Source organism: Mobula birostris, chromosome 22 (assembly GCF_030028105.1).
Source record: "Mobula birostris isolate sMobBir1 chromosome 22, sMobBir1.hap1, whole genome shotgun sequence".
In the NCBI taxonomy this organism is placed as follows: domain Eukaryota; kingdom Metazoa; phylum Chordata; class Chondrichthyes; order Myliobatiformes; family Myliobatidae; genus Mobula; species Mobula birostris.
The window spans coordinates 48,127,867-48,154,162 of record NC_092391.1 but is presented as its reverse complement, the minus strand read 5'-3'; the positions used below and the strand labels follow the sequence as shown (position 1 = coordinate 48,154,162).

General features: G+C 44.4%; 1 protein-coding gene across 1 annotated transcript in view; it reads left to right on the top strand.

Annotated features, from left to right (window-relative positions):
• Positions 1–26,296, top strand: part of LOC140186098 (uncharacterized) — a 61,229-nt gene that overhangs the window by 19,117 nt on the left and 15,816 nt on the right. Inside the window, exons 8-12 of the mRNA XM_072239972.1 lie at positions 351–404; positions 8,627–8,680; positions 10,631–10,648; positions 14,047–14,109; positions 24,739–24,904. Of these exons, the coding sequence (XP_072096073.1) occupies positions 351–404; positions 8,627–8,680; positions 10,631–10,648; positions 14,047–14,109; positions 24,739–24,904 (355 nt within the window). The remainder of the gene's footprint in view (positions 1–350; positions 405–8,626; positions 8,681–10,630; positions 10,649–14,046; positions 14,110–24,738; positions 24,905–26,296) is intronic.

Sequence of the window (26,296 nt, the reverse complement as noted above, 5' to 3'; positions counted from 1 at the left end):
CTCTATGGTAGGGAGGGCTTTACCCATGATGGACTGGACCATATCCACTACTTTTTATAGGATTTTCTTTCCTTCAAGGACATTGCTGTGAAACATTGATTTTGCAATAGGTCTGAGCTGCCCTGATGTTGAAAATATAATGCAAACTGGATCTGGTATTCCAGGTCTCCGGCACTGCCTGTGCCTTCTGAGGCAGATTTACTGCTCCTTATCAGCAACAATGATTTCTTGACTCACAAATTTGAAAGTTCAGTATTTTCTTCCGTGTCTTAACTTCAAAGTGAAATTGAATAGCAGTATTTGTAAAAAGGTTCAATTCTGAATTATCTATTTGTGTCTCTCTGTTTAAGGGGAAACCAGGACTTGAAGGCTTACCAGGAATATTGGGCCAGAAGGGTGAGCAGGTAAATAACGGAACCCCAAATGCAAGCAGAACCTGTTGGACTCACTCAGCAAGTCAAGCAGCATTTGTGGAAAGAGAATCTCCATTTCTTTCCGCACTGATGGTGCCCAGACTGCTGAGCTTTTCTGTCATTTTCTGTGTTCGTTTCAGATTAATGTTTCAGCCCTAATTGCACCTAAGCAATGAAACGTGAATTACAAGCCCCGTTCTGGGAGAGCTGTAAAAAAATTATCCTGTATGCCACCGTGGAGCGGTTTCTCCTGCAACCATCAGATGTGTCCTCAGATCACCTCCTTGAGCAGGGCAGTGAGCACACCAGCATAAAGCTGCAGCTGATTACACGTGCACAACATCGTCAGGATCTCTGCAATACGCACCAACACCCATCAAACGCAAAGGCAAAAAAATGCTGGGTGAGGGATTCTTTCCCTGTTTCTGCACTGAATGAACAAACATGGTCTTATCGAAATGTGGAATTGAAAAGCAGACTTCATTTTGGACACACACCATCTGTTGATGACAGAAGGTAGTTTCCATCCTACCTACAATTTAGACACATGCATCCGAATGTTCAGATTGACTACCAGTTTGATACCCTGCCCATTTCTACTGTCTCTGTCTTCATTACAAAGTAAAATGGCAGCAAACTCTTTTAATTTGGCTTCTATTTTAGGATATGGGCATGCTCAGCAAGGTGAGCACATAGCTCCCTTATTAGAGACCTCAAAGGTGGTGTTAAGCCAGCTTCATGAACCACTTTAATCCTTCAGTGCCTTTGAGGTTTGGTGGGTCATTGCAGGCTGAGGCAAATAGCCTGGTTGATATTGGCCTAGAGTCATAAATGGATCAATGTGGGGAGTACGGCTCGAGAGACTGAAGTGAATCAGATGGCCTTCAGTAACACTCCAGGAGTTTAATGATCTTGATTGTCACAAGGATTCTTTTTAATTGCAAGTTATTTAATTAATTCCATTTAAACTTCACAGATGCCAATTTAAATTGGTGTGGTAATCCACTGTTTGGGATTACCAGGCCAGTCACTTACACACTGCACCACCAGTGTACCCACCTCCTGTGTGTTTGCCAAACTTTCCTGGTCCTTGCAGCGGCAGTCAACTTAAAACCGCATTGACCTTCTCAAAGTCAGTTTGCACCTAGAGACGCACGTTAGCAAGCCTTCCATTGTTTAAGTAAGCATTCATTTAAGAAGCAGTAATCTCTCTTTGGCTGATCTGTGGCCAACCTTTCAGTTTTGGTGGTTGGTGCATTTTAATGAATGTTGTAAAAATGTGCTGAGGTTGTGCTAATTTAGACTATTGCACTAAAAGTCTGTAACATGAGATTCAAAAATTAAAAACAGAAAATTCTAGAAATATTTGGCAGGTCAAAGTCAAAGCTGAGTTTATTGTCATATGCACACGTACTTGTATGCACAGGTGCCATGAAAAATCTTACAGCAGCCTCACTGGCACAGAGCATCAGATATGCAGTAGAAAGACATAAATTAGGCATGAACTGTACACAATTTTTGCGAGGAAGAATGTGGCGTCCAAGCTGCAGTCAGTGCTGCCCTCCAGTGTTCACTTGGCAGAAGACAAGCTCTATGGTGGTCTGCAGACTTCAGCAGAGTTGTATATGGCTTGAGTTTGGACTCTTTTATTGAATGGCTGTATCTTTCTATCGAAGACATGCTGTGTGTGATTGGTGCCATGTGTGACTGTTGGTACTGTGTTTTGCCCCTTGACCTCAGAGTAACGCTGTCTCGTTTGGCTGTATTCATGAGTATTCATGTAGTTGAATGAAAATTAAACTTGAATTGAACTGAATTAGAACAAAAAAGTCCATTTTACAGCAAAAGAAAATCGGAGATGTTATTGTGTTACTAAACTGCAGTGATGGGGGCTTTGCCAGTTGGTTCAAGAACGAATTGGTTGGAGGAGGAAGCTGTCTCGAACCTGCTGGTGTAGAACTTCAAACTTCTGTATCTTTCACGTTTCATATCAGGCTGTACCTGAGACAAGAGAAGCAGGAACTGTTTTAGGTGCTGACGATACTAAGCTGAGAGGCAATGTGGACTGTTGGAGGATGCAGAGAACTTTCGGGGGATATAGACAGGGTAAGTAAGGGGGTGGGTCGGCAGATGGAATATAATGTGCAAACGTGTGAGGTCATTCACTTTGGCCAACAAAAAGGCAGAATATGTTTTAATGATGAGAGGTTGAAAGGAGTTGGTGTTCAGAGGGACCTGGGTATCCTTTTACACAGATTACTGCAAGTTATTGTGTAGGTTTGGCAAGCAATTAATAAGGCAAATGATATGTTAGTCGTTAGATAAAGGTTTGAGTATCACAGCACAAAATGTCTTGCTGCAGTTAAGTACACCTCTGCTTGAGTATTAAAATTGAATCGAATTGACCCTATTTCATACATCCTTCACATACATGAAGAGTAAAAACCTTTACGTTACATAGACCATAGAACAGCAGAGTGCAGTACAAGATCTTTGGCCCATGACGTTGTGTCAATTGTTTTTAACCTACTCCACAGTCAATCTAACCCTTCCCTCCTACACAGTTCATAAATCTCCATTTATTTTTCATCCATGTGTCTAAAAGTCACTTAAATATCCCTAATGTATCAGCCTGAATCACCATCCACAGCAGTGATTCCAGACACTTATCACTATCTGGGTTATAAATCTACCCCTAACGTCACCCCCTAATCCCCCTGAACCTTCCTCCAATTACCTTAGGATGTCCTCTGGTATTACCCATTGCCATGCTGGTAAAAAGGCACTGGCTATCCACTTGATCTGTGCCTCTTAAAATCTTATTCACCTCGATCAAGTTGCCTCTCATCCTCCTCAACTCCAAAGAGAAAAGCCCTAGCTCACTCAAACTATCCTCATGAGACATATCCTGGGTAAATCTCCTCTGCACCCTCTCTAAAACTTCCACATCCTTCTTCTGATGACCAGAACTGAACACAATATTCCAAGTACAGACTAACCAGAGCTTTTGAGAGCTGTAACATTACCTCATTGCTCTTGAACCCAATACCCTGAATAACAAAGGGCAACACACCATACCACACCATACCACACCTTTTTAACCACCCCATCAACTTGCACTGCAGCCTTGAGGGATCTATGGGTGTGGACCCCAAGATCCCTCTGTTCCTCCACACTGCCAAGAATCCTGTACTCTGCACATTAACCTCGTACTCTGCCTTCAAGTTTATGCTTCCAAAGGGTGTCACTTCACACTTTGCTAACAGAAGCCCATCTCCCAATTCTCAGCCCAGCTCTAAATACTGTCAATATCCTATTCTAACCCACAATGACCTTCTACACTACCCATAACGTCACCGTCATATCATCTGCAAGCCATTCCACTTCCCACCTCAGTCACTTATTAAAATCGCAAAGAGCAGCAGTCCCTGCAGAGTACCACTAGACACCGACCTTCAGGTAGAATATGATCCATCTATTATCACCTTCTGCTGTTTGTGGGCTTGCCAATTCCGCATTCATGCTGCCAAGTTTCCATTGATCCCATGACTCATAGCTTTCTAGATAAGGTTTCCATGGGAACCTTGTCAAACACCTTACTAAAATCTAGATACACCACATCCACCACTCTACTGTTATCAATTTGTTTTGTCACCTCTTCAATGAAGTCAATCAGGCTCATGAGACTTGTCCCTCATAAAATCATGCTGACTATCTCCAAAAGGACGATGCTTCTCCAAATACTGATAATTCCCCATCCCTAAGAATCCTCTCCAATAATTTGTCTAACTGACATTAGACTTACTGGTCTATAATTCCTAGGGTGTGGGTACGTGGCCAAGTGGTTAAGGCATTGGACTAGCGACCTGAAGGTCGTGAGTTCAAGCCCCAGCCGAGGGAACGTGTTGTGTCCTTGAGCAAGGCACTTAATCACACATTGCTCTGCGACAACACCGGTGCCAAGCTGTATGGGTCCTAATGCCCTTCCCTTGGACAACATCGGTGGCGTGGAGAGGGGAGACTTGCAGCATGGGCAACTGCCGGTCTTCCATGCAACCTTGTCCAGGCCTGCACCCTGAAGAAAGAAGACTTTCCAGGCGCAGATCCATGGTCTCGCAAGATGCCTTTATTTATAATTCCGAGAATCATCTTTATTAACTTTCTTGAACAAAAGTGCAATATTTGCCATTCCTCAAACCTCAGGTCCTCCAGTCCTGTGGCCAGTGAGGATACAAAGATCACCTTCAACTCCCCAGCAATCTCTTCGCTCATTTCCCGTTGTCACCAGGAGTATATTCCATCCAGTCCGGGGACTGACTTATCCTATTATTGTTTCAGAAACTCCAACACAGCCTCTTCCTTAACTTCAACATGTTCCAGCCTATTACTCTGTTCTATACTGAACGCACATCCATCAAGGTCCCTCTCCCTGGTGAATACTGAAGCAAAGTACTTGTTAAGGACTTTCCCTACCTTCTCCGACTCCGGGCATGTTATCCCCTTTATCCCTGAGCGCTCCTACCCTCACTCTGGTCATCCTCATATTCTTCCCGTATGTGTAGAATGCCTATCCACCAAGCCCTTTAAACTCTCCTAAACCCTTTCTTAAGGTCCTCGCCAGCTACGTGATAACTCTCAAGAGCCCTGTTTGCCTATTGCTTCCTAAACATCACGGGAGGCTAATCTAGAAGATTAAGATGCAAATTAGTTATTTAGATTCAGAACAGTCTTGAGCGTAGAAGACAGAGGGTAGTGGTTGAAGGGACTTATTCAAACTGGAGGTCTGTAATTAGTGGTTTCTACAGGGATCTGTACTGGGACCTCTGCTGTCTGTGATGTATATAAGTGTCCAGGATGAAAATATCGATGGGTGGGTTGGTAAATATGTGGATGACACCAAGATTGGTGGAGTTGCGGATAGTATAGAAGACTGACAAAGAATACAGCTCGATATAAATTAGTTGCAAGCATGGGCAGAGAAATGGCAGATGGAGTTTAACTCAGATAAATGTGAGATGTTGCACCTCAGTGGGGCAAATGCAAGGAGATAGTACACTGCTAAGGGCAAGATCCTTAACAGTGTTGCTAAGCGGAGAGATCTTAGGATCCAAGTTCATAGCTCCATGAAATTGGCTACATAGTTTGATAAGGTAATTAAGAAGGCTCATGGAATGCTTATCTTTATTAGTCGAGGAATTGAGTTTAAAAGTCAGGAGATTATGTTGCAACTTAATAAAGCTCTGGTTAGGCCACATCTGGAGTATTGCGTACAGTTCTGATCGCCCAACTATAGGAAGGGTATTGAGGCTTTGGAGAGGGTGCAGAAGAGGTTTAGTGGGATGCTGTCTGGTTCAGAGGGCATGTGCTATCACGAGAGGCTGAATAAACTTAGGTTGTTTTCTCTGGAGCACCGGAGGCTGAGGGGAGATCTGATAGAGGTTTATGAGATTATGAGAGGCACACAGATAGAGTGGATGGGGAGTATTTGTTTCCAGGATTGCTATATCCAATACCAGAGGGCATGCATTGAAGGTGAGATGGGGTAGGTTCAAGGGGTTGTCGGGGAGAGGGGCAAGATTTTTACTCAGAGAGTGGTAGATGCCTGGAATGTGCTGCCTGGTATGGTGGTAGAGGCAAATACATTAGAGGCTTTTAAGAGATATTTGGATAGGCACATGGATGTAAGGAAGATGGAGGGATATGGACATTGTGTAGGTAGAAGGAATTGGTGTTTGGATGTTTTTGATTTGCTTTTTAGCTGGTTCAGTACAACATTGTGGACTGAATGGCCTGTCCCCGTACTGTACTGTTCTATGTTCTACACGTCTCTCTTCCTCTTGACTGAAAGTTCCAGCTCTCTTGTCAACCATGATTCCATCACGCTACCATCTTTTCCCTGAGCTGAATACTGTGCTTAGGTCAGACCTCTACAACTGAGGGTACAGGCTCATATATTAGAAGCTCATGTATAACTAAGAAGAAGAATATATTAGAACAACATAGTTTATTGCATGTGATGTCTCCTCTAAACACAGATTGTGTGGAAGTTTTGAAGTCTGCAAGGGTGATGCCGAGTTTCCTTTTACCAGTGATGAGAACGGCATTATGGGTAGTTCAATCATGACTGCTCTGCTCCTGGCCTCAGCCCCACTTCTCTGGAGATGAGGGTGCTGATGGTGAACAGCTGCCTCAGAAAATAAATACCTCTTCTTTGAAATGTATCAACCTCTTATTCTGAAATTCAGCCTCCAATTCTTAATGTCCTTTAGTGGAAATTATTCTCTTAGCATCCACTGCTGAGCCCTCTCACAATCTGAATGAACTCTTGACCTCACAATCTAACCCTTGATGACCTTGTGCCTTATTGTTTGCCTGCATTGCCCTTTCTCTGTAACAGTAACACTTCGTTCTGCTTCCTGGCATTGTTTTCCCTTTTAACACTGGGTTGACCATGAGACTAAGTGATAAACACGGTGATCTTGTCAATGAGTGAGTGGGAGCAGTGAAAGAGGTGTGTCTGTGTGCAAAGGAGCACAGAAAAATAACAGAAGTGTTGAGAAACCCAGAGCAGACAGACAGCCAGACAGGTTAGTCTGGGCACATTATCCACTCCCAGAGCAGACAGATAGCCAGACAGGTTAGTCTGGGCACATTGTCCACTCCCAGAGCAGACAGACAGCCAGACAGGTTAGTCTGGGCACAGCCTCCACTCCCAGAGAGGGTAAAAGCTGAGTGGGGAAGAGGAGATGCAGAATACAAAAAAGATGAACCAATATCATAGATAGTCCTCTGATGCAGATGGAGAAATCAGGGTACCTGAAATTGTAGGATTCAATATTGTCAAGAAGGATGCATCCTGCCCAGACAGTAGATGAAGTGTTATCCCTCAGGTTTGTGGTGGACCTCACTGTAACAGTACAGGGGTGACAGACTGACAGGTCAGTGTGGGGGTGAGGTGGCGAATTTTCAGTACTTCCTTCATTTTCTCTTTTTAATTTAGACGGAATTAGAATTAGTTTATTTTTACATATTCTTGCATACTGTTCACACAGATTCAATCATTACATGGTGTATTGAGGCAAGGTAATGATAGGTGTACAATAAAGTGTAAAAACTACAGAGAAAGTGCTGTGCAGGTGAACAATAAAGTGTAAAATCACCACCAGGTGGATTATAAGGTTAATATTATTATTATAAGGTTATCTTATCATTATGAGGTCTGTTCAAGTGTCTGATAACAGTGGGAAGAAGCTGTCCTTGAGCTTTGCTTTCAGGCTTTTTGTATCTTCGGCCTGATGCAAGGGAGGAGAGAAGAGAATGTCCAGGGTGGGAGAGGTCTCTGATTCTGCTGGCTGCTGCCTTGCTACTGCAGCAAGGAGTATAGGCAGAGTCCACTGAGGGGCGAATTGTTTCTGTGATGTGCTGAACTGTAGCCAGCACCTGAAAAGTTTATCTCAATCTTCATTTACTTGTGTTTTAGTTACTAACTGTAATATTTTAAGCTGAAATTTGGATGTATTTTTTCCATCTGCTGTTACTTGCTAACATGGCGAGGGGTTTTGTTCCGTAGTGGAAGAGTTGGAACTGTAATTCCACTACTCGGCCAGCAGAGGGCAGCTTCGAGCCACGGCGGTGGGGCATATCAATCAAAGGGAAATAACTGCCTTTCAACCCCTATCCCTATCCCTACCCTACCTCCTCCTCCTCCTCCTCCTCCTCCTCTACTCCTGCTCCCTACTCCCTACTCCATGCTTCCGACTCCTACTCCTACCCTACCTCCGCCCCTTACCTCCATTGTGGACTCCGATTATCCTGGGACTGCCAACATCACAGTGTGAATCTGATTCCAACCTGACTGGACGTAGGTTGGGTGTCCACATGATTGGCTGATCAGATATTTGCATTAACAAGCAGGTGTACTTAATGAAGTGGCCACAGGGAGTAAATTACTTTTTGGGCTTTTAATTATTTAAGCTTAATTATTTAGACTTTTGATTATTTTCCTAAATATTTAATTGATTTTATTATATTTTAATTTTTAAATATTTTGAATCATGTAATAGTTTTAAGTCTTTAAATCTGTTATTCTCAGGGAGGACCAGATGGTTTGATATTATTGAGTGTCAGATGTATTTAATTTAAGATATGCTTGGATAAATGTTATCTATTTGGCATTGTATAGTAAATCAAAGTGGCATTATTTGTGTTGACAGGGAGATGCTGGTCACCCTGGTGATGAAGGAAGGAAAGGGTTGCCAGGAGTTCTGGTAGGTTGTGCACGTTAAGTAATGCTATGCTCTGTTAAAGCTTTAAGTGGTTCACATATTTTAATCATTACCCAGATCATTTGTCCAAAGTTCAGATGCTGCAGAAAATGTGGTTGTGTGTCGTTTATCTGGTACGTACGCTGCCCAGAGCAAGATCCCAGTTCAGGTGCCTGTCCGGTACCTGAACAACAGGGGAATGGAGGAGATACACCTGACATCCTTAGTCAATAAAGTCAGAGAGCAATACAGCACAGATACAGGCCCTCTACTCCAGCCAGTGCACACTTACATACCAATCCTCATAGAGGGATCAGGAGTGGAGAGAGTGAACAGCTTCAAGTTCCTGTGTGTCAAGATCTCTGAGGATCTAACCTGGTCCCAACATATCAATGCAGTTATAATGAAGGCAATACAGTGACTATGCTTCATTAGGAGTTTGAAGAGATTTGGTATGTGAACAAATACACTCAAAAACTTCTATAGTTGTACTGTGGAGAGCATTCTGACAGGCTGCATCACTGTCTGGTATGGTGGGGGAGGGGTGCTACTGCACAGGACCAAAAGAAGCTGCTGAGAGTTGTAAATTTAGTCGGCTCCATCTTGGGTACTAGCTTACAAAGTACCCAGGACATCTTGAGGGAGCGGTGTCTCAGAAAGGCAGCGTCCATTATTAAGGACGTCCAGCACGCAGGGCATGCCCTTTTCTCACTGTTACCATCAGGTAGGAGATACAGAAGCCTGAAGGCACACACTCAGCGATTCAGGAACAGCTTCTTCCCCTCTGCCATCCGATTCCTAAATGGACATTGAACCCATGAACACTACCTCACTTTTTTAATGTATATTATTTCTGTTTTTTGCACGATTTTTAATCTATTCAATATACGTATACTGTAATTGATCTATTTATTTATTTATTATTATTATTTTATTTTATTCTTCTATATTATGTATTGCTTTGAACTGCTGCTGCTAAGTTAACAAATTTCACGACACATGCCGGTGATAATAAACCTGATTCTGACTCTGACTTCCACAGTGTCCACCCAGACAATCCCAGTTTCCTACGGTCAGTCCATATCTCTCCCAAGACTCGCCCCTGCATGTACCTATCCAGGTGCATCCTAAGTGATATCTGCCTCAGCTGCTTCCTTTGGCAGCTCGTTCCATGTAACCGCCATCATCCGTGTGAAAATCTTGCCTCTCAGGTCCCTTTTGAATCTCCCCCCCCCCTCACTAAACCTATGCCCCCTAGGTTTGGACTCTGGAGAAAATTCTAATATCATGTCTCTCACGGTTTGAAACACTTCTATAGGGTTGCCCCTCATTCTCCCACATTCAGGGAATTAAAAACCTAGCCTGGATAACTTCTCCCTTTAACTCAGGCCTTCTAGTTATGCCCTGGGCCATCAGGTGAAGCTCCAGCTAGCCCTTATCCCGAGAGATGGCTCAGTAACTCAGTGTGTGAAGACATTTCCTCAGAGCTCCAGTGATCTAGCATCCGATCCTGAGCTCAGGTGTGTGTTCTTCCTGTGGCCACAAGGGTTTCCTCTGGGTGCAACAGTTACCTCCCTCATTCCAAAGTCGTGCTGGTTGGTGGATAATTGCCCCTTGTGTGTGTTTGAGGGGTAGAACGTGGGGTGAGCAGATGAGAATGGGTGGAGAATACTCCGTATTTAGCATGGATTGGTGTCTGATGGCTGATGCAGATTCAATGGGCTGAAGATTTATTTGCTGTATGTCTCTGAGTCAGTAGATTCGAAGGAGAAGATTCAAAGGGTGTTGAACAACATTAATAGAAAACTATTTTTACCTGGCCATAATTTGTAATCAACTTAGTTCTTTTTTCAGCTGCTCTTTTTGAGAGGGTGGCATTGTAAATTCAATGTGTCGATTCACATTAGTTTGTGCCATGGAAATCAAGTTTACTGTTTTTGTTCTCTCCTACAGGGTCGCCTTGGACTTAAGGTAAGTGGTTTGCCCCCAGTCCAGTGAGTGTATTGATGCACAAGTCACTCCTATAGTTTTGCACTTGTGGTAAGTGTTTTGCCCCCAGTTCAGAGTGTATTAGTGCAGAGAGTCATTCCAATAGTGAAGATCCATTTCATTGACTTTAGCTGTGTACAGAGTGAAAACCCTTTCCTGTCGGGTGTATACTGCAACTGATCCACAGACAGGTTCTCCCCTCCCCCTCCCCCGTTCGATTTAGCTGGACGTTATGTGGGTAATGAATTAGAATGTGCTTTGTGCTAAATGGTCACCAGGGTTCTACTTAAATCAGGTACAACCCAAACTGGCGAAAGTCGTGGATCATGTCGAAGTCTCCACGGTGAAAGTTTCCCGCCTGTAGCATTTGCTCAGGGTTTCCCATTCAGTGCTACGTCGCCACAATGTGACAGTGACTTTAGATTTACCTACTTACTATCAGCGATTATCAGCTCAACATTTGGCGGGATGATGGAGTTGGAATCGGTTCATCAATGTGTTGCAAACTCTTCAGATCGTTACACGGTGCGTTGAGGTGGAACACGGTGACACAGCAACAGAATGCAGAATAAAGTGTAACAGCTACAGAGAAAGTGCAGCAATAAGGTGCAAGATCATAACGAGGTAGATTGTGAGGTCAAGAGTCCAGCTTGCCATACTAGGGGACTATTTAATTGACGTCATAGCAGGGTAGAAGCCATCTTTGAGCTCGGGAGCATGTGCTTTCAGGCTTGTGTATCTATCCTCTGCCCCCTGGAAGCGGGGAGAAGAGAGAATAAGTCTGGGGTGGGTGGGGTCTGTGATTATGCTGGCTGCTTTACTATTTCAGAGAGAAGTACAGACAGTTCAAAACACAATTAAAACTGAACAGCTTCACCATTTGTTCTCAGGGACTTAAAGGATTTACAGGAAGCCCAGGAAGAAAAGGCATTCAAGGACCACCAGTAAGTATTGAACTTCGTTCCACTGAGACCATGTGTCCCTCCAGCTGGGCTGGACATCAAGCACAGTTTTATACACGTAATATCTGCACTTCATTTGAATATACAGCACCCGATAATGTTTCAATTCCCTATTGGGCTCTGTTGGATTACGGTCTAAATTGTCATTTTCATTGTAGGTTAGCTTTCCTTATTCGTCCTGATATGTTTGTATAATCACCTGTTTGTCTGTAATGTTCAGTGAATCAGAGAGCTGCTTCTGTAGTTTTTGTACTTGAAGGAAATCTGTAAGCCTGTGTCACACTGGCATACATTGAACTTTATTACAGATTGTTCTTATTAAAAGAACCTCTCTCATCTACCTGAGCTAGTTTTCAGAATGAAAATGACCATCTGGCAAAGTCTGTTTATTTATTTGTTTATCTATCTATCTGCCTGTTTATTAATTTAGTGACACAATGTGGAGAAGGCCCTTCCAGCCCATCGAGTCATGCTGCCCCAGCAGCCCCACAGCCCAGATTAACCCTAACCTCATCACTGGATAATTGACCGATTAACCTGCAGCAGGTCCTTGGCCTGTGGGGCATAAAACTGGAGCACCTGGGGAAAGCCCACCCATTCCACAGAGCAGTGTCGGAGTTGAACTCTGAACTCCGTAACGCCCCGGGATGTAATAACGTCGTGCTAACAGCTACACCATCATGGCACCCAGTTTTTCAGTTCTTTTCATGTTCTCTCCTTCCTCCTTACTGAGAATAGAGCGAGTTGCTTCCAGGTTGAGTTGGAGACCTGCAACTGTGCTTTACTTTTGTACCTTTGTTATGAACGTCTAGTAAAACAACTACGACCACAGATTTTCCAACGCTTTCGTGACTTCCAAAGACAATATCATTTCCAGATCCAGCAGCTCCCTTTTCGCTGCACACACTGTCCCCTCTGTAGGTGAGGGACTGAGTGTAACAGTCTCCAGATGACAACTGATGTTGGGGTGTTGGAATGAGGTGATCATCTGTAAAGTGAAAAGGTAGGGTCAAAGTGGAAGGAGAAACAAGCACTCTCGGCAGGCTGGAGGGAAGTGAAGACCGTGCAGGCAGGCAGGTACAATCCAAAACCCCGCAACTTTCAGGGAAGAAGAGACTGGAAACTGTTTGATGCCACTGAGAATACAAAGATGACAGGGAGTTGTACCATGAGCTCCCTGTTGTCTGTAACCAGTCGAGTAGTCCTGGTTTTAATTAAAGATGCCAGATTTGTATCTCACCCACCCACCTTCCATCGCGCTGGGTGTTACCTACCACTTGCCAGCTTGCACTCTTTCCCCTCCCCCACCTTCCTATTCCGGCTTCTTCCCCCTTCCTTTCCAGTCCCGATAAAGGATCTTGGCCTGAAACGTTGACTCTTTATTCCTCTCCACAGATGCTGCCTGCCCTGCTGGCCTCCTCCAGCATTCTGTGTGTGTGTCTTTACATTTTCTTTATCTCCTTCGGTGGTCCATCGGGATCGGATGTCACTCCAGATTCTGGGGGTTCTGGGGCGCTTGATGAATCCGCTGTCGGATCGACAGCCTCTTCCGCACGCAAGCAGGGGGAGTCTGCCGGTGTGAGGGGCTGGGTGGTCGTGACGGGGCGCACCCTTTCCGCTGGTGACGTGTGCTCCCTGTGCCTGGCCCCAAGCTGTCAGTCCCACCCCAAATGCTGCTTCTCCACGTCGAGCAGTAGTCGGCCGGGACTGCTGAGAGTCAGTGGAGAGATCACTGCATTTCCTCAAGGAAGCTTCGACCACATTCTTTAACCTGTTTTCTGCCTGGTGACTTCCTTCCATGGAACAGTGGGCCTCTTTCAGGAACCTTATGTGACCTGCTCAACATAACCCAGGTGATAATTGTGGCCTCTGTACTGAGGAAACTCAAGGGATAGAGGATGCTGTCAGCACACAATTTGCTGGGCGAACTTTGTCCATTGCGTTCTTCCAGCAGGTCGTTCATTTCTCTCCACTGGGGAGATCAAGGATCAAGGATAACCTTACTCACCAGATACATTTACACATATTAGGAATTTGCTGCTGTGTGTTAGCTCAAAATGCAACAAAAAAAAACAGCATTCAACAATGAATAATGATGTGTGAAAAAGCTAATAAAGCTATTGGCCTGGGAGTAAACACTGACAGTGATTTACCTGGCCCTCCTGGAGTTATAATACACTTTGAAAGGCCTTGGTAAGCAGCAATTCACTCCCGATAGTCTACTAAACCCCTGCAATAATGTACGTTTGGAAAGTTAGAGCAGTGAAGGCTTTCTGTGTCGCTGTTTGTCCTCCCCACCCGGTGCATGAAACAAGAGTGCTCCTGCTCTAGAGACAGCATCTAGATAGGAGATACGCAGCAGCAGAAAACGCGGAAGCTGATTTGATTGTTTAACAAGATTATTTTCCTTTCATTCAGGGTCCCCCTGGTCCTCCTGGTCTACCTGGCCCTTTGCTGAAGATTTCTGGAGAAGATTTCCAGGTAGGGAGTTGATGTTTTCCCACACCGTACACAGGTTCTCATTCGCCGGGTGCCAATGCAGGGGGGCAGTTCCACTGGAGCCAGTCACATCCCATTCCTCTCCTTGACCCTTGAGCCAAACTCATCTATTACAGTAGATTGTGAGGCCATGAGATCAGTGTCACTGATTCAAACATCCACTGCTTCAGCCTCAAGTTCTAGTCCTCTGAACCTAGAACGAGGGAACCATGGACAATGATTCTCTCTCCTCTCAAGATCAGAGTATTCTATCACAGTCCCTCAGTGACTGCAGTTGCTGAGCTATAGGCTTGGTGTAGTTTGTGTTCACACCTTGCTGAGACACACCTCTGCCGGTGAATCCACAAGGGCTAATATGCAAATTACCCATGTTATGCAAGGCTCTGCAGATCTTCTCATTGCTCCCTCCTCGACACAAATCTCACAGTTGCAGAAAAATGAGGCAGCAATCTGCAAAATCTCTCAGCCAGAGAACACAGGTGACCAGCCAATAAACAAGCCTTCCACAAGGATTCACTGAGGTTTCTGGTCTAATGCACTGAGGGTTGAAGGGATTCCAATTCACTGTTATCACAGACCAAATACTGGATATACAGAGGGATCTTGGGGTCCAGGTCCACAACTCCCTGAAAGTGCCCCCAGAAGTAGATAATGGGGTAAAGATGGCAAATGGTTTGTGCTTGCCAATAGGGTCAGGGCGTTGAGCATAAGGGCAAGAAAAACATGTTGCAGCTGTACAAAACCTTGGTTTAGCTATACTTGGAGTATTTTGTCCCATTAGAGAAAGGATGTTGAGGTTTTAGGAAAGGACACAGAAGTTTACCAGGATGTTACCTGGTATGAGCTGTAAGGAGAGGCTGGACAAACTAGTGTTGTTTTCTCTGGCGTGCTGGATGCTGAAGGGTGAGTCAGTATAAGTTTATGATGTTCTGAGGGGCATAGACAGTCTTTTTATCAGGGTATAAATATCAAAAACTAGAGAGCATGTGTTGTAAATGAGGAAACAGGTTCGATAAGTCTCACGGACAAGGACTCTGGACACGCAGCCTTGGTAGTAAAGGATTTTATTTACAGAAGGCAAACGTGGGAAAATGATAACAGAAGCCACACGCACACAATTCACAGTAGTCGGATCAGCAATAAAGCACACGCGGACAATTAATAAAATCGTGTGGGAACGAAATACACGTATACACACACACACACACACACAACCAAGGGAAAAGTCAATACGATACCCGACACCCCTTGACTCTGTGCAGACACGGCTCTTATGATATTAGGGACAATACCCACACCCCTAACCCTACTCAACGAACAAGGCACCAACGGCAGGGTGGTCCCTTGGAGGTAGCAAGCACACGTGGCTTCCTTTATAGTGCAGCAGGGCTGATGAGTCCAGCCCAGGTGATTCACAGGGAAGCCAATGGCTCGGTGCCAGCAGGGTTAAGCTGATTACAAAGGCCAATTGCCCAAGGTCAAGTACAAGGTGAATTAAAGGGGCCAATGGTTAGGTATGCATTGATGGGTGAGGAGGGGTCAAACCTTGATTGGCAGGAGGCGTATCTTTCGACCAGGTAAATGGACAGCGATGTCATGTGACAGTCACGAGCCCTCTAATACAGCATGCATGAGGTGAGAGGGGGAAACTTTGAAGGAGGTGGTGATAAGGTGGGACGTATAGAGAAGAATTTACCCATTTCCATCACTGGAAGTCCATTGCAACCTAGGCAGTCATGCTGATGGATTCCAAGATGCAAGGTAGGAGAAGTGGAGGTACGAATAGCGAGCACCATTTTTTTGAAATCACCTATATTTGTTGTGTCAATTCATAATTCAAGTCAGAATAACTGATGCCTAGATTAAGGAAGACATTTTGCTGGCCTACAAATCAAACAGGTCATCAATGACAAGCTATTTGAAGGAAGTCTAATGGGACTAGGGAAAATCATATGGAAGGCATTCAAAGATGTTGACATTTTTCTTGGCAACGACGGAGCACCAGACCACAGGCAGCTGGTTGACAGCATGCTTCAAGCACACAAAACCATGAAGTGCAACATTTCACTAAACATTCATTTTCTGCATTCCCATTTAGACTCCTTCCCTGCAAGTCTTTGCACTGTCAATGACAAGCATAGTGAAAGGTTTCACCAGGACACTGTGGTCATGGAGAAATGGTATCAGGGCAACTGGAATCCATCAATGCTGATTATTGTTGGACACTTAAGTGAGAAGCTTCAAACACTGAGTACAAATGAAAATCAATGAAATATTTTTTGCCTTGTTGAGCTATTGCAAAGCGCAATATTTATATTCAATAGAAGTCAATTTCTTGTTTTTCCAAATTCCTAAATGATACAGGTAGCCTTAAAGTATATCTGCATTCAGCTTCAGGTGGTCTATCATCAACAAAGTAAATTCTGAGGAAGCAACACTTCGGAAAAAATTGTTGTCCATTATTATCATCCAGTAGCACTTACATCCACAGGGATGAAGTGTTTTAAGATGGTGATGAAACACATTGATTCCTGTCTAAGAAGTGACTTGGATCCTCTCCAATTTGCCTACTGGAGCAACAAGTCCACAGCAGATGCCCTCTCATTGGCTCTTCGCTCAACCCTGGAACATCTGAACAGCAAAGATGCAGACTTCAGGATGCTCTTTATCGACTGTAGCTTGGCATTCAATACTATCATCCCTTCAAAACTAATCAATAAGCTCCAAGACCTTGGCCTCAATACCTCCTTGTGCAATTGGATCCTTGATTTCCACACTTGCAGACTCCAGTCAGTTTGGATTGGTAAAAACATCTCCTCCACAATCTCCATCAGTACGGGTGCACCACAAGGCTGTGTGCTTAGCCCCCTGCTCTACTCGATTTACACTAATGACTGTGTGGCTAAGCACAACTCCAATGCCATATTCAAGTTTGCTGATGACACCACTTCGTAGGTCAAATCACAGCATGGTAGCGTAGTGGTTAGCACAACGCTTTGCAGTACCAGTGATCCGGGTTCAATTCCCACAGCTGCCTGTAAGGAGCATGTACATTATCCCCGTGACCACAAGGGTTTCCTGCGGGTGTTCCGGTTTCCTCCCACAGTCCAAAGACTTACCAGTTGGTAGTTTAATTGGTCATTGTAAATTGTCCCATGATTAGTCTAGGATTAAATTGGGGGATTGCTGAGCGGCATGCCTCAAAGGGCCAGAAGGGCCGATTCTGTGCTGTGTCCCAATAAATACCAAAGGTGGTGACAAATCAGCATATAGGAGGGAGATTGGAAATCTGGCCGAGTGATACCACAGCAACGACCTCTCACTCAATGTCAGCAAGACCAAGAAGCTGATTATTGACTTCAGGAGGAGAAAACCAGAGGTCTATGAACCAATCCTCAACAGAGGGTCAGAGGTGGAGAGGGTCAGCCTGTCCTGGGCCCTGTATGTGAATGCATTTATGAAGAATGCACAACAGTGCCTCTACTTCCTTGGGAGTTTGCGAAGATTTGATATGGTATCTAAAACTTTGACAAACCTCTGTAGATGTGAGGTGTAGAGTATATTGACTGGCTGCATCACAGCCTGGTATGGAAACACCAATGCCCTCGAACAGAAAATCCTACAAAGAGTAGGGATGTGGATCAGTCCACCATGGATAAAGCCCTCCCCACCAATGAGCACATCTACACAAAGCGTTGTTGCAGAGAAGCAGCCTCCATCATCTGGGATCCTCACCACCCAGATCATGTTCTCTTCTCACTGCTGCCATCAGGAGGAAGGTACAGGAGCCTCAGGACTCACACCACCAGGTTCAGGAACAGTTATTAACCCTCAACCATCAGGCTCTTGAACCAAATGGGATAACTTCACTCAACATCACTCGCCCCATTACTGAAATATTCCCACAACCTATAGACTCATTTTCAAAGACTTTCCATCTCAGGTTCTCAATATTTATTGCTTATTTATTATTATTATTTCTTTCTTTTTGTACTTGAACAGCTTGTTCTCTTTTGCACACTGGTTGAAATCCCAAGTAGGTGCAGTCTTTCGTTGATTCTATTATGGCTATTTTTCCATTACAGATTTATTGAGAATGCCTGCAAGAAAACGAATCTCAGGATTGTATATGGTGACACTTATGTATTTTGATAATAAATTTACTTTGAACTTTGAACCAGCACAACTTAACCAAGTTTTGGGGGCAGCCTGTAAATGTCATCATATAACCCAGTGCCAGCATAACACCCCCACACTGTTGAGCAGAACGACACAAGCAGCAACAATGACAAAATCAACGAAACAAGTCCCTTTCCCACCTCCCACTGCACACAGAGACAGATCTCCACCCCTGGACAGTCGGCCTCTGGACTCCTTGGCCCTGGACACTCAGAGTCACAGACGTAGGGTACCTCACCCTCTGGACCCTGGCCAACACTTGCAGACGTTGGGTGCCCAACTTCAGGACGTGCCAACCAAGGGGCTTTAACTTTCAGGAACTACCTCTGGACTCACTGACTTCAGAATCAGAATCAAAATCAGGTTTAATATCACCGGCGTATATCATGTAATTTGTGGCTTTGTGGCAGCAGTACAGTGCAATATGGTTTAAAAAAAACTATAAATTACAATAAAAAATATACTGTTCGTGGGTTGGTTCATTGTCTGTTTAGAAATCTGATGGCAGAGGGAAAGAAGCTATTCCTAAAGTGTTGAGTGTGTGTCTTCAGGCTCCTGTGTCTCATCCCAGGTAGTAGCAAAGAGAAGAGGGCATGTCCTGGGTGATGGATGCCTCCCTTTTGAGGCATTGCTCTTTGAAGATGTCCTCGATGCTGAGGAGGCTAGTGCACACGATGGAGCTGGGTGAGTTTGCGGCCCTCTGCAGCTCTTTCCCACCCTGTGCAGTTGCACCTTCATACCAGACACCGATGCAATCGGTTAGAATGCTGTCTGTGGCTCATCTGTAGAAACTTGCTCGAGTCTTTGGTGACATACTAAATCTCCTCAAACTCCTATATAACCATATAACCATATAACAATTACAGCACGGAAACAGGCCATCTCAGCCCTTCTAGTCCGTGCCGAACTCTTACTATCACCTAGTCCCACCGACCTGCACTCAGCCCATAACCCTCCATTCCTTTCCTGTCCATGTATTTATCCAATTTAACTTTAAACGACAACATCGAACCTGCCTCAACCACTTCTGCTGGAAGCTCGTTCCACACAGCTACCACTCTCTGAGTAAAGAAGTTCCCCTCATGTTACCCCTGAACTTTTACCCTTTAACTCTCAACTCATGTCCTCTTGTTTGAATCTCCTCCATTCTCAATGGAAAAAGCCTATCCACGTCAACTCTATCAATCCCCCTCATGATTTTAATCACCTCTATCAAGTCCCCCCTCAACCTTCTACGTTCCAAAGAATAAAGACCTAACTTGTTCAACCTTTCTCTGTAACTTGGGAGATGAAACCCACGCAACATTTTAGTAAACCTCCTCTGTACTCTCTCAATTTTATTGACATCTTTCCTATAATTTGGTGACCAGAACTGTACACAATACTCCAAATATTCCTAATGAAATATTGTCTCTGTCATATCTTTATTGTACAGTAATTGCAGCAATATATTGGGCCCAGGATAGATCTGCAGAGATGTTGACATCCAGGAGCTTGAAACTGCTCATCCTTTCCACTACTGATCCCTCAGGGTGTGTTCCCTCAAATCCCCCTTCCTGAAGTCCACAATCAATTCCTTGTTCTTACTGACTTTGAGTGCAAGGTTATTGTTGCAACACAACTCAACCAACTGACAGATCTCACTCCTGTATGCCACCTTGTCACCATCAGAGATTCTACCAACAGCAGTTGTGTCATCGGCAAATTTATAAATTGCCTTTGAGCTGTACTTAGCCTCACAGTCATGGTTTAGAGAGAGTAGATCAGTGGGCTACACACACACCCTTGAGGTGCACCAGCGTTCATTGACAGTGAGGAAGAGATATTATTTATGTATTGACTGTGGTTTCCCGGTGAGGAGGTCAAGGATCCAGTTGCAGAGGGAGGTACAGAGACCCAGATTTTGAAGCTTGTTGCTTAGTATTTAGGGTATGATGGTGTTGAATGCTGAGCTGTAATCAACAAGCAGCAGCCTGACATAGGGATCACTATTGTCCAAGTGCTCTAAGGCCAAGTGGAAAGCCAGTGAGGTTGCATACTTTGAAGACCTATTGTGGCGATAGGCAAATTGCAGTGGGTCATTGTTTAGGCAGAAGTGGATTCTGGTCATGACTAACTTCTCAAAGCACTCATCATAGTAGAGGTAAGTACAACTGGGTGATAATCATCGAGGTCACTTGCTCTGTTCTTCTTGGGCACTGGTATGATTATTGCCCTTTTGAAGCAGGTGGGAAGCTCCGCCTGCAGCAGTGAGAGATTAAAGAAGTCCTTGAACACTCCCACCAGTTGATTGGTACAGGTTCTCAATGCCACACCAGGTACACCATTGGGGTGTGACGCCTTGTGGAAGTTCGCCTCTTGAAAGATGTTCCAACATTGGCCTCCAGACAGAGATCACAAGGTCACCAGATGCTGCAGGAATTCGCACAGGTGTAGTTTTATTCTCCCTTTCAAAGTGGGCATAAAAGGTGTTGAGCTCATCTGGCAGTGAAGTGTCACAGCTATTCATGGTGTTAAGTTTTACTTTGTAGGAAGTAATGGCCTGCAAACCCTGCCAGAGTTGACGAGCATCCCATTCCATCTCTAGCTTCAATCAAAATCCTTTTTTTTTGCTCTTAAAATAGTTTTCTGTAGGTCATATTGGCCTTCTTGTAGACTTCTCGATCACCAGTCTTGAACACCACAGGTTTGGCCCTCCAGAGACTGTGAATCTCTTGGTTTATTCATGGTTTTTGGTTTGGGTATGTCCAGTAGGTTCTTGAAGGCACGCACTCTTCCGTACGGGCCTAGATGAAGTTGGTGGTAACTGTGGCATCTTCATTGATATTCGAAGATGAATCTCTGAGCACGATCCAGTTCACTGACTTAAAGCAGTCCTGTAATTGCTTTAACTCCTCCCTTGACCATACTTCATAGACCATAATGCAGTATGTGTGGCTTCAGGACAGTGTGTCAGACATGGCTATAAGCACTGGAGCCCCAGGTGGGACTGTATTGGCCCGGAGGTCATCAGTTTTATTTTCCAGAGACTGTACATTTGCCAGCAATGCGGTAGGAAGTGGAGGTGTCAGGGCCCTGCATTTCAATCTTACTTGCTGCCCAGCACGCTTCCCACTTTTCCTTTCTCTTAAAGGAAAATTGCACTCGCAACCACAGTCTGCAGTCTGGTGTCTGCTGACTTTGAGGATCAAAAACCTTAAAATAATATTGCTCACTGAAGTGACATGTCTGTGACTGTGGACTTCAGCTGTGGTAGTCCTAATCGGGAATATCTGAAGATTCCCTTCAGAGCTGCATGCAAAGAGTCCCACTTTCTGGCGCCATCTTGGTTCTTACAGTGCACCCACTTCATTAGATAAATTGTGAACCACAAAAATGAATCGTACAGTAGAGATGACTCAAATAACTAAAATAGAATTCTTTAAAAATGTGCAGGTGTGTGGATTGGAAGGGTTTTGAGTGGCAGGAAGGGATAGGGAGATAGGGACCACCAAATGCAGGTCAAATAGGACTAACTCAGATAGGCATCTTGGTCAGTATAAACTAGTTGGGCCAAATGGTGTATTTCTGTGCTCTGTGGCTCCCTGAGAGATGTGTGAGGCAAATAGATTTTACACAGGGAGTTGTGGGTGCCTGGAATACGTTGCTAGGGCTGGTGGTAGAATCAGATACAACAGTGGTTATTTAAGAGACACGTGGATAGACACGTGGATGTGCAGGGAATGGAGGGATATGGATGATATACAAGCAGAAAAGATTTAGTTTAATTTGATATCGTGCCTCGCACAGATATTATGGGCCAAGCAGCCTGTCCTTGTGCTGTGCTGATCAACGTTCTGTGTAACTCAGTGCCCCATGCCCAATTACTGCTGAACTCCTCATCAGCGGGTAGCTGTTGTTTCAATTTATGTTCCATTCATGTATAAATTGAAGGGGAGTGCAATAATCTGAGCAAAGTTTTCATGAAAAAACCTGTTTCTAATGTTGCTCAAGATAAATTACTTCAAAAATCTGAACATGATTCTTACAGTGCACCCATGCAGTTGGAACAATCATTCTTATGATCTGGTATTGCCAAGGCTGTTGTTTTCTGTATTTCCAGACTCTTTGGAATTGTGAAATAAAACAGAGATTGTTGATTATCACACATCAGATGGTAACCGTGGAGAAACAAGCTCAGCCTTTGGTGACTTGTCCCAGAACTTTAACTCTGCTTCTCTTTCCACAGACGTTACTGGAGATGCTGAGTATTTCCAGCACTTTCTGTTTCTATTTCCCATTTCTAGCATCCAAGCTACTAAAGAAGATCTCATTCTGTTTGGGTCTGCCATCTCCCAGTCTTTCTGTCAGTACCTCCAGTTGAACTTTGTCTTTTTGTGTGTTTCTCCGTAGCCGTCAGTCTGTGGTTTTGTATTGCCATGTGCTCCTGTCCCCGTTCCCGCTCTACTCCGGCCCCTGTATTACTGAGTACTCCGCCTCTCACCTGTTTCCCATTATTACCTGTATTGCTGCCACCTGTGTCTCACTGTGCTCCACCTATCATCTGCCTTTCTGTTCATTGCTCAGTGTATTTCAATCCTGTGTTTTCAGCTGCTTGTTGCCAGATTGTGCCAGTGAATTTTCCTGAGCCTTTCCAGCATTTGTATCTGTACTCTGAATGTCCCTCAAGTCTGGTTTTTGGATTTCTCCGGAATTTTTGATCTGTGCCTGAACTTTGATGCCGACTTTATTGCCCCCCCCCCCCCCCGGGGATTTGCTACTCAGTAAATATCACAGAGTGTACAGTACATGGTCTGCCACTGGGTCCCTGCCCCAGCATCCTGACACTATCTCAACCAACTCCTGTTTTGAACAATTGCTTCTGGTGTCAAAGAAAGTCGAAATAAATAAACTGTCATTTAATTAATTTAAGTTTCTGTACACTGACACCTGGAAAACGTTTTTCTCTGTAAGTGTGAAGGCAGTGTTACAGCTCCACATTGTTACCGCGTATCACACTAGTTGGTTTTACCAGATGGCTTTACCCCACAAAGCTCTGGTAATCATTTTCTGTGATCTTTTCAGGGTTTGCATTGTAAAATATCATATCAGTGAGTTAAAATAGAACCTTTAACACTGACTAAGAAAGTTAGTTTTTTTTCTAGGCTTTATACAACATTGTTTTAATCCTCCATCTTTTCAATTTATCTTAAGTTTAAGTGCCATGACTAGCTCAATACAGTGGGTCTTGTGACGGGGGTGTTCAGAGTAACTTCTTTACTTCCATCCACTTTAAGTTCTTAGCAAACTAACCAGTATGGGCCAGTGGTGGAGATGGGACGGTCAAGCTCTGGTACTCTGCAGCGTTTGTGAATACCAGCTATAGTGCTTGCAACTAGCATCCATTGCCACTGGAACAGCAGTATGTCAGAAAGATGTGGATCTGCATTAAGGGTGCTTGGATGTTGACTAAGAAACAGAAAATAGTAAATCATGAACAAATACAGCAAATCATAAATCACTGCCATCCGCTAAAAGTGGAATTTCCCAGTGGCCGATTTTAATTCCTGTCTCCATTGCTGTTCCAGTATGTTGGTCCATGGCCTCCTCATTTGCCACAACGAGGCCACTCTCAGGGTGGAGGAGCAACATCTCATACTCCATTTAAGTAGCCTCCAACCTGATGGCGTGAACATCGATCTCTCCTTCTAGTAATTTTTCATCTCCTTTTATTCTCCTCTTCTTTTATTCCCCACTCCGGCCACTTACCTCTATTTCTCACCTGCCTATCACCTCCCCTGGTGCTCCTCCTTCTTCCCTTTCTCCCATGGTCCACTCTTCTCTCCTATCAGATTCCTTCTTCTCCAGTCCTTTATCTTTCCCACCCTCCTGCCTTTACCCATCACCATCTAGCTAATCCTCCTTCCCCTCCCCCCAACTTTTTTATTCTGGTATCTTCCCTCTTCCTTTCCAATCCTGATGAAAGGTCTTGGCCCAAGCTCGACTGTTTATTCTCCTCCGTAGATGCTGCCTGACCCGCCGAGTTTCTCCAGCATTTTATATGTTGCTCTAGAATATAGTAAATTATGTTGGTGATTAACGATGATCAGAAAGCAGGTAAGCACATTGTCTGAATTTGTTAATTTGATGAAGACAGTACAAGTCACTGAGTAGGCTTTGCAACATTCAAAATCTCTGATTGAGACAGCCAGGTGATGCTAGCGAGCTGCACAATCTTGACAAAGTACAGGCAGTTATCGTCCTCCCATGTCTTGTGGCGGAAGGATTCACAGCAGGGATCTGACACATTCTGTCTTCATATGAGCTTCCTTTAAAAATTGCACCCCTCCAAAGGCATTGAGAAGTGCTAACCAAGAGCTAAACCCTTGTAATTCTCCTGAGATAAGGAAGCCTATAAATATCCTGTGCTTTTGCGTTTGTCTCTTTCGACAGCTGATAATGAACAAAACCCATGGCTCAGGTTCCAGGAGCATATGGAAGACTTTGGAAACTTTAAGTATGGAGATTCGGCATATAGTGGCCCCACCCACTGGAACCAAGGCCAACCCTGCCACAACCTGCAAGGAACTACAGCTGTGTCAGCCCCAGCTCCGTGATGGTAAGGACCAGTTCTGGGATTCAGGCCACTTTTCTCTGTCTCCCCCCCGCCCCCCCCGTTTGTAGTTGAAAATGTGCCATCTCTCACTTCAAGGGGTGTAGCCCTACATGTTAAAGAGCCATTAGATGTCTCAACAATCCATAGCATATTTCCATAAGTCCATAGTCCATATAGGGGAAGAATTAGGCCATTCGGCTATGGGGTCATCCCCGCCATTCCATCATAGCTGGTTCATTTTCCCTCACCTGACTTCTCCCCCATAACATCAGATGCCCTTCCTAATCAAGAACCTATCAAACTCCACTTTAAATATACCCAATAACGTGGCCTCCACAGCTATCATTGGCAATGAATTCCACAGATTCACCACCCTCTGACTAAAGAAATTCCTCTTCATCTCTGTTCTAAAGGGATGTCTTTCTATTCTAAGGCTGTGTCCTCTAATCCTAGACCATAGGAAACATCATCTCCATGTCCATTCTATCTAGGCTTTTCAATATTCGATAGGTTTCAATGAGATACCCCCCTCATTCTTCTAAATTTCAATGAGTACAGGCCCAGAGCCAACTAAAACTCCTCATTCCTGGGATCATTTGTGTGAACTTCCTCTGGACCCTCTCCAATGCCAGCTCACCCATTCTTAGATAAGGGGCCCAAAACTGCTCAAAATACTGCAAGTGTGGTCTAACAAATGCCTTATAAAGCCTTAGCGTTACATCCTTGCTCTTACATTCTAGTCCTCTCAAAATGAATGCTAACATTGTATTAACCTCTCTCACCACCGACTCAACCTGCAAGTTAACCTTTAGGATGTTCTGGACAGGGACTCCCATCCCTTTGCACCTCTGATTTCTGAATCTGCTCCCCATTTTGAAAATAGTATATGCCTTTATTCCTTCTATCAAGGTCCATGACCGTACACTTCCCTACACTGTATGCCATCAGCCACTTCTTCGGCCATTTTCCTCATCTGTCCAAGCCCTTCTGTAGACTCCCTATGTCCTCAACCCTACCTACCCCTCCACCTATCTTTGTATCATTCAGAAACATAGACACAAAGCCATTAATACCATCATCCAAATCACTGACATATAACATGAAAAGGAGCAGTTCCAACATCAACTGCTATGGATCACTACTAGTCACCAGCAGCCAACCAGAAAAGGTCCCCTTTATTCCCACTCTTTGCCTCCTTCCAATCTTCTATCCGTGCTAGTATCTTTCCTGTAACAGCATGGGCTCCTGTCTTGTTTAACAGCCTTGTGTGCAGCGCCTTCTTAAAGCCTTCTGAGCACCGAAGTGAACAACGTCAACTAACTCTCCTTCCTCTATCCTTCCTGTCATTTCCTCAAAGAATTCCAACAGATTTGTCAGGCAAGATTTTGCCTTAAG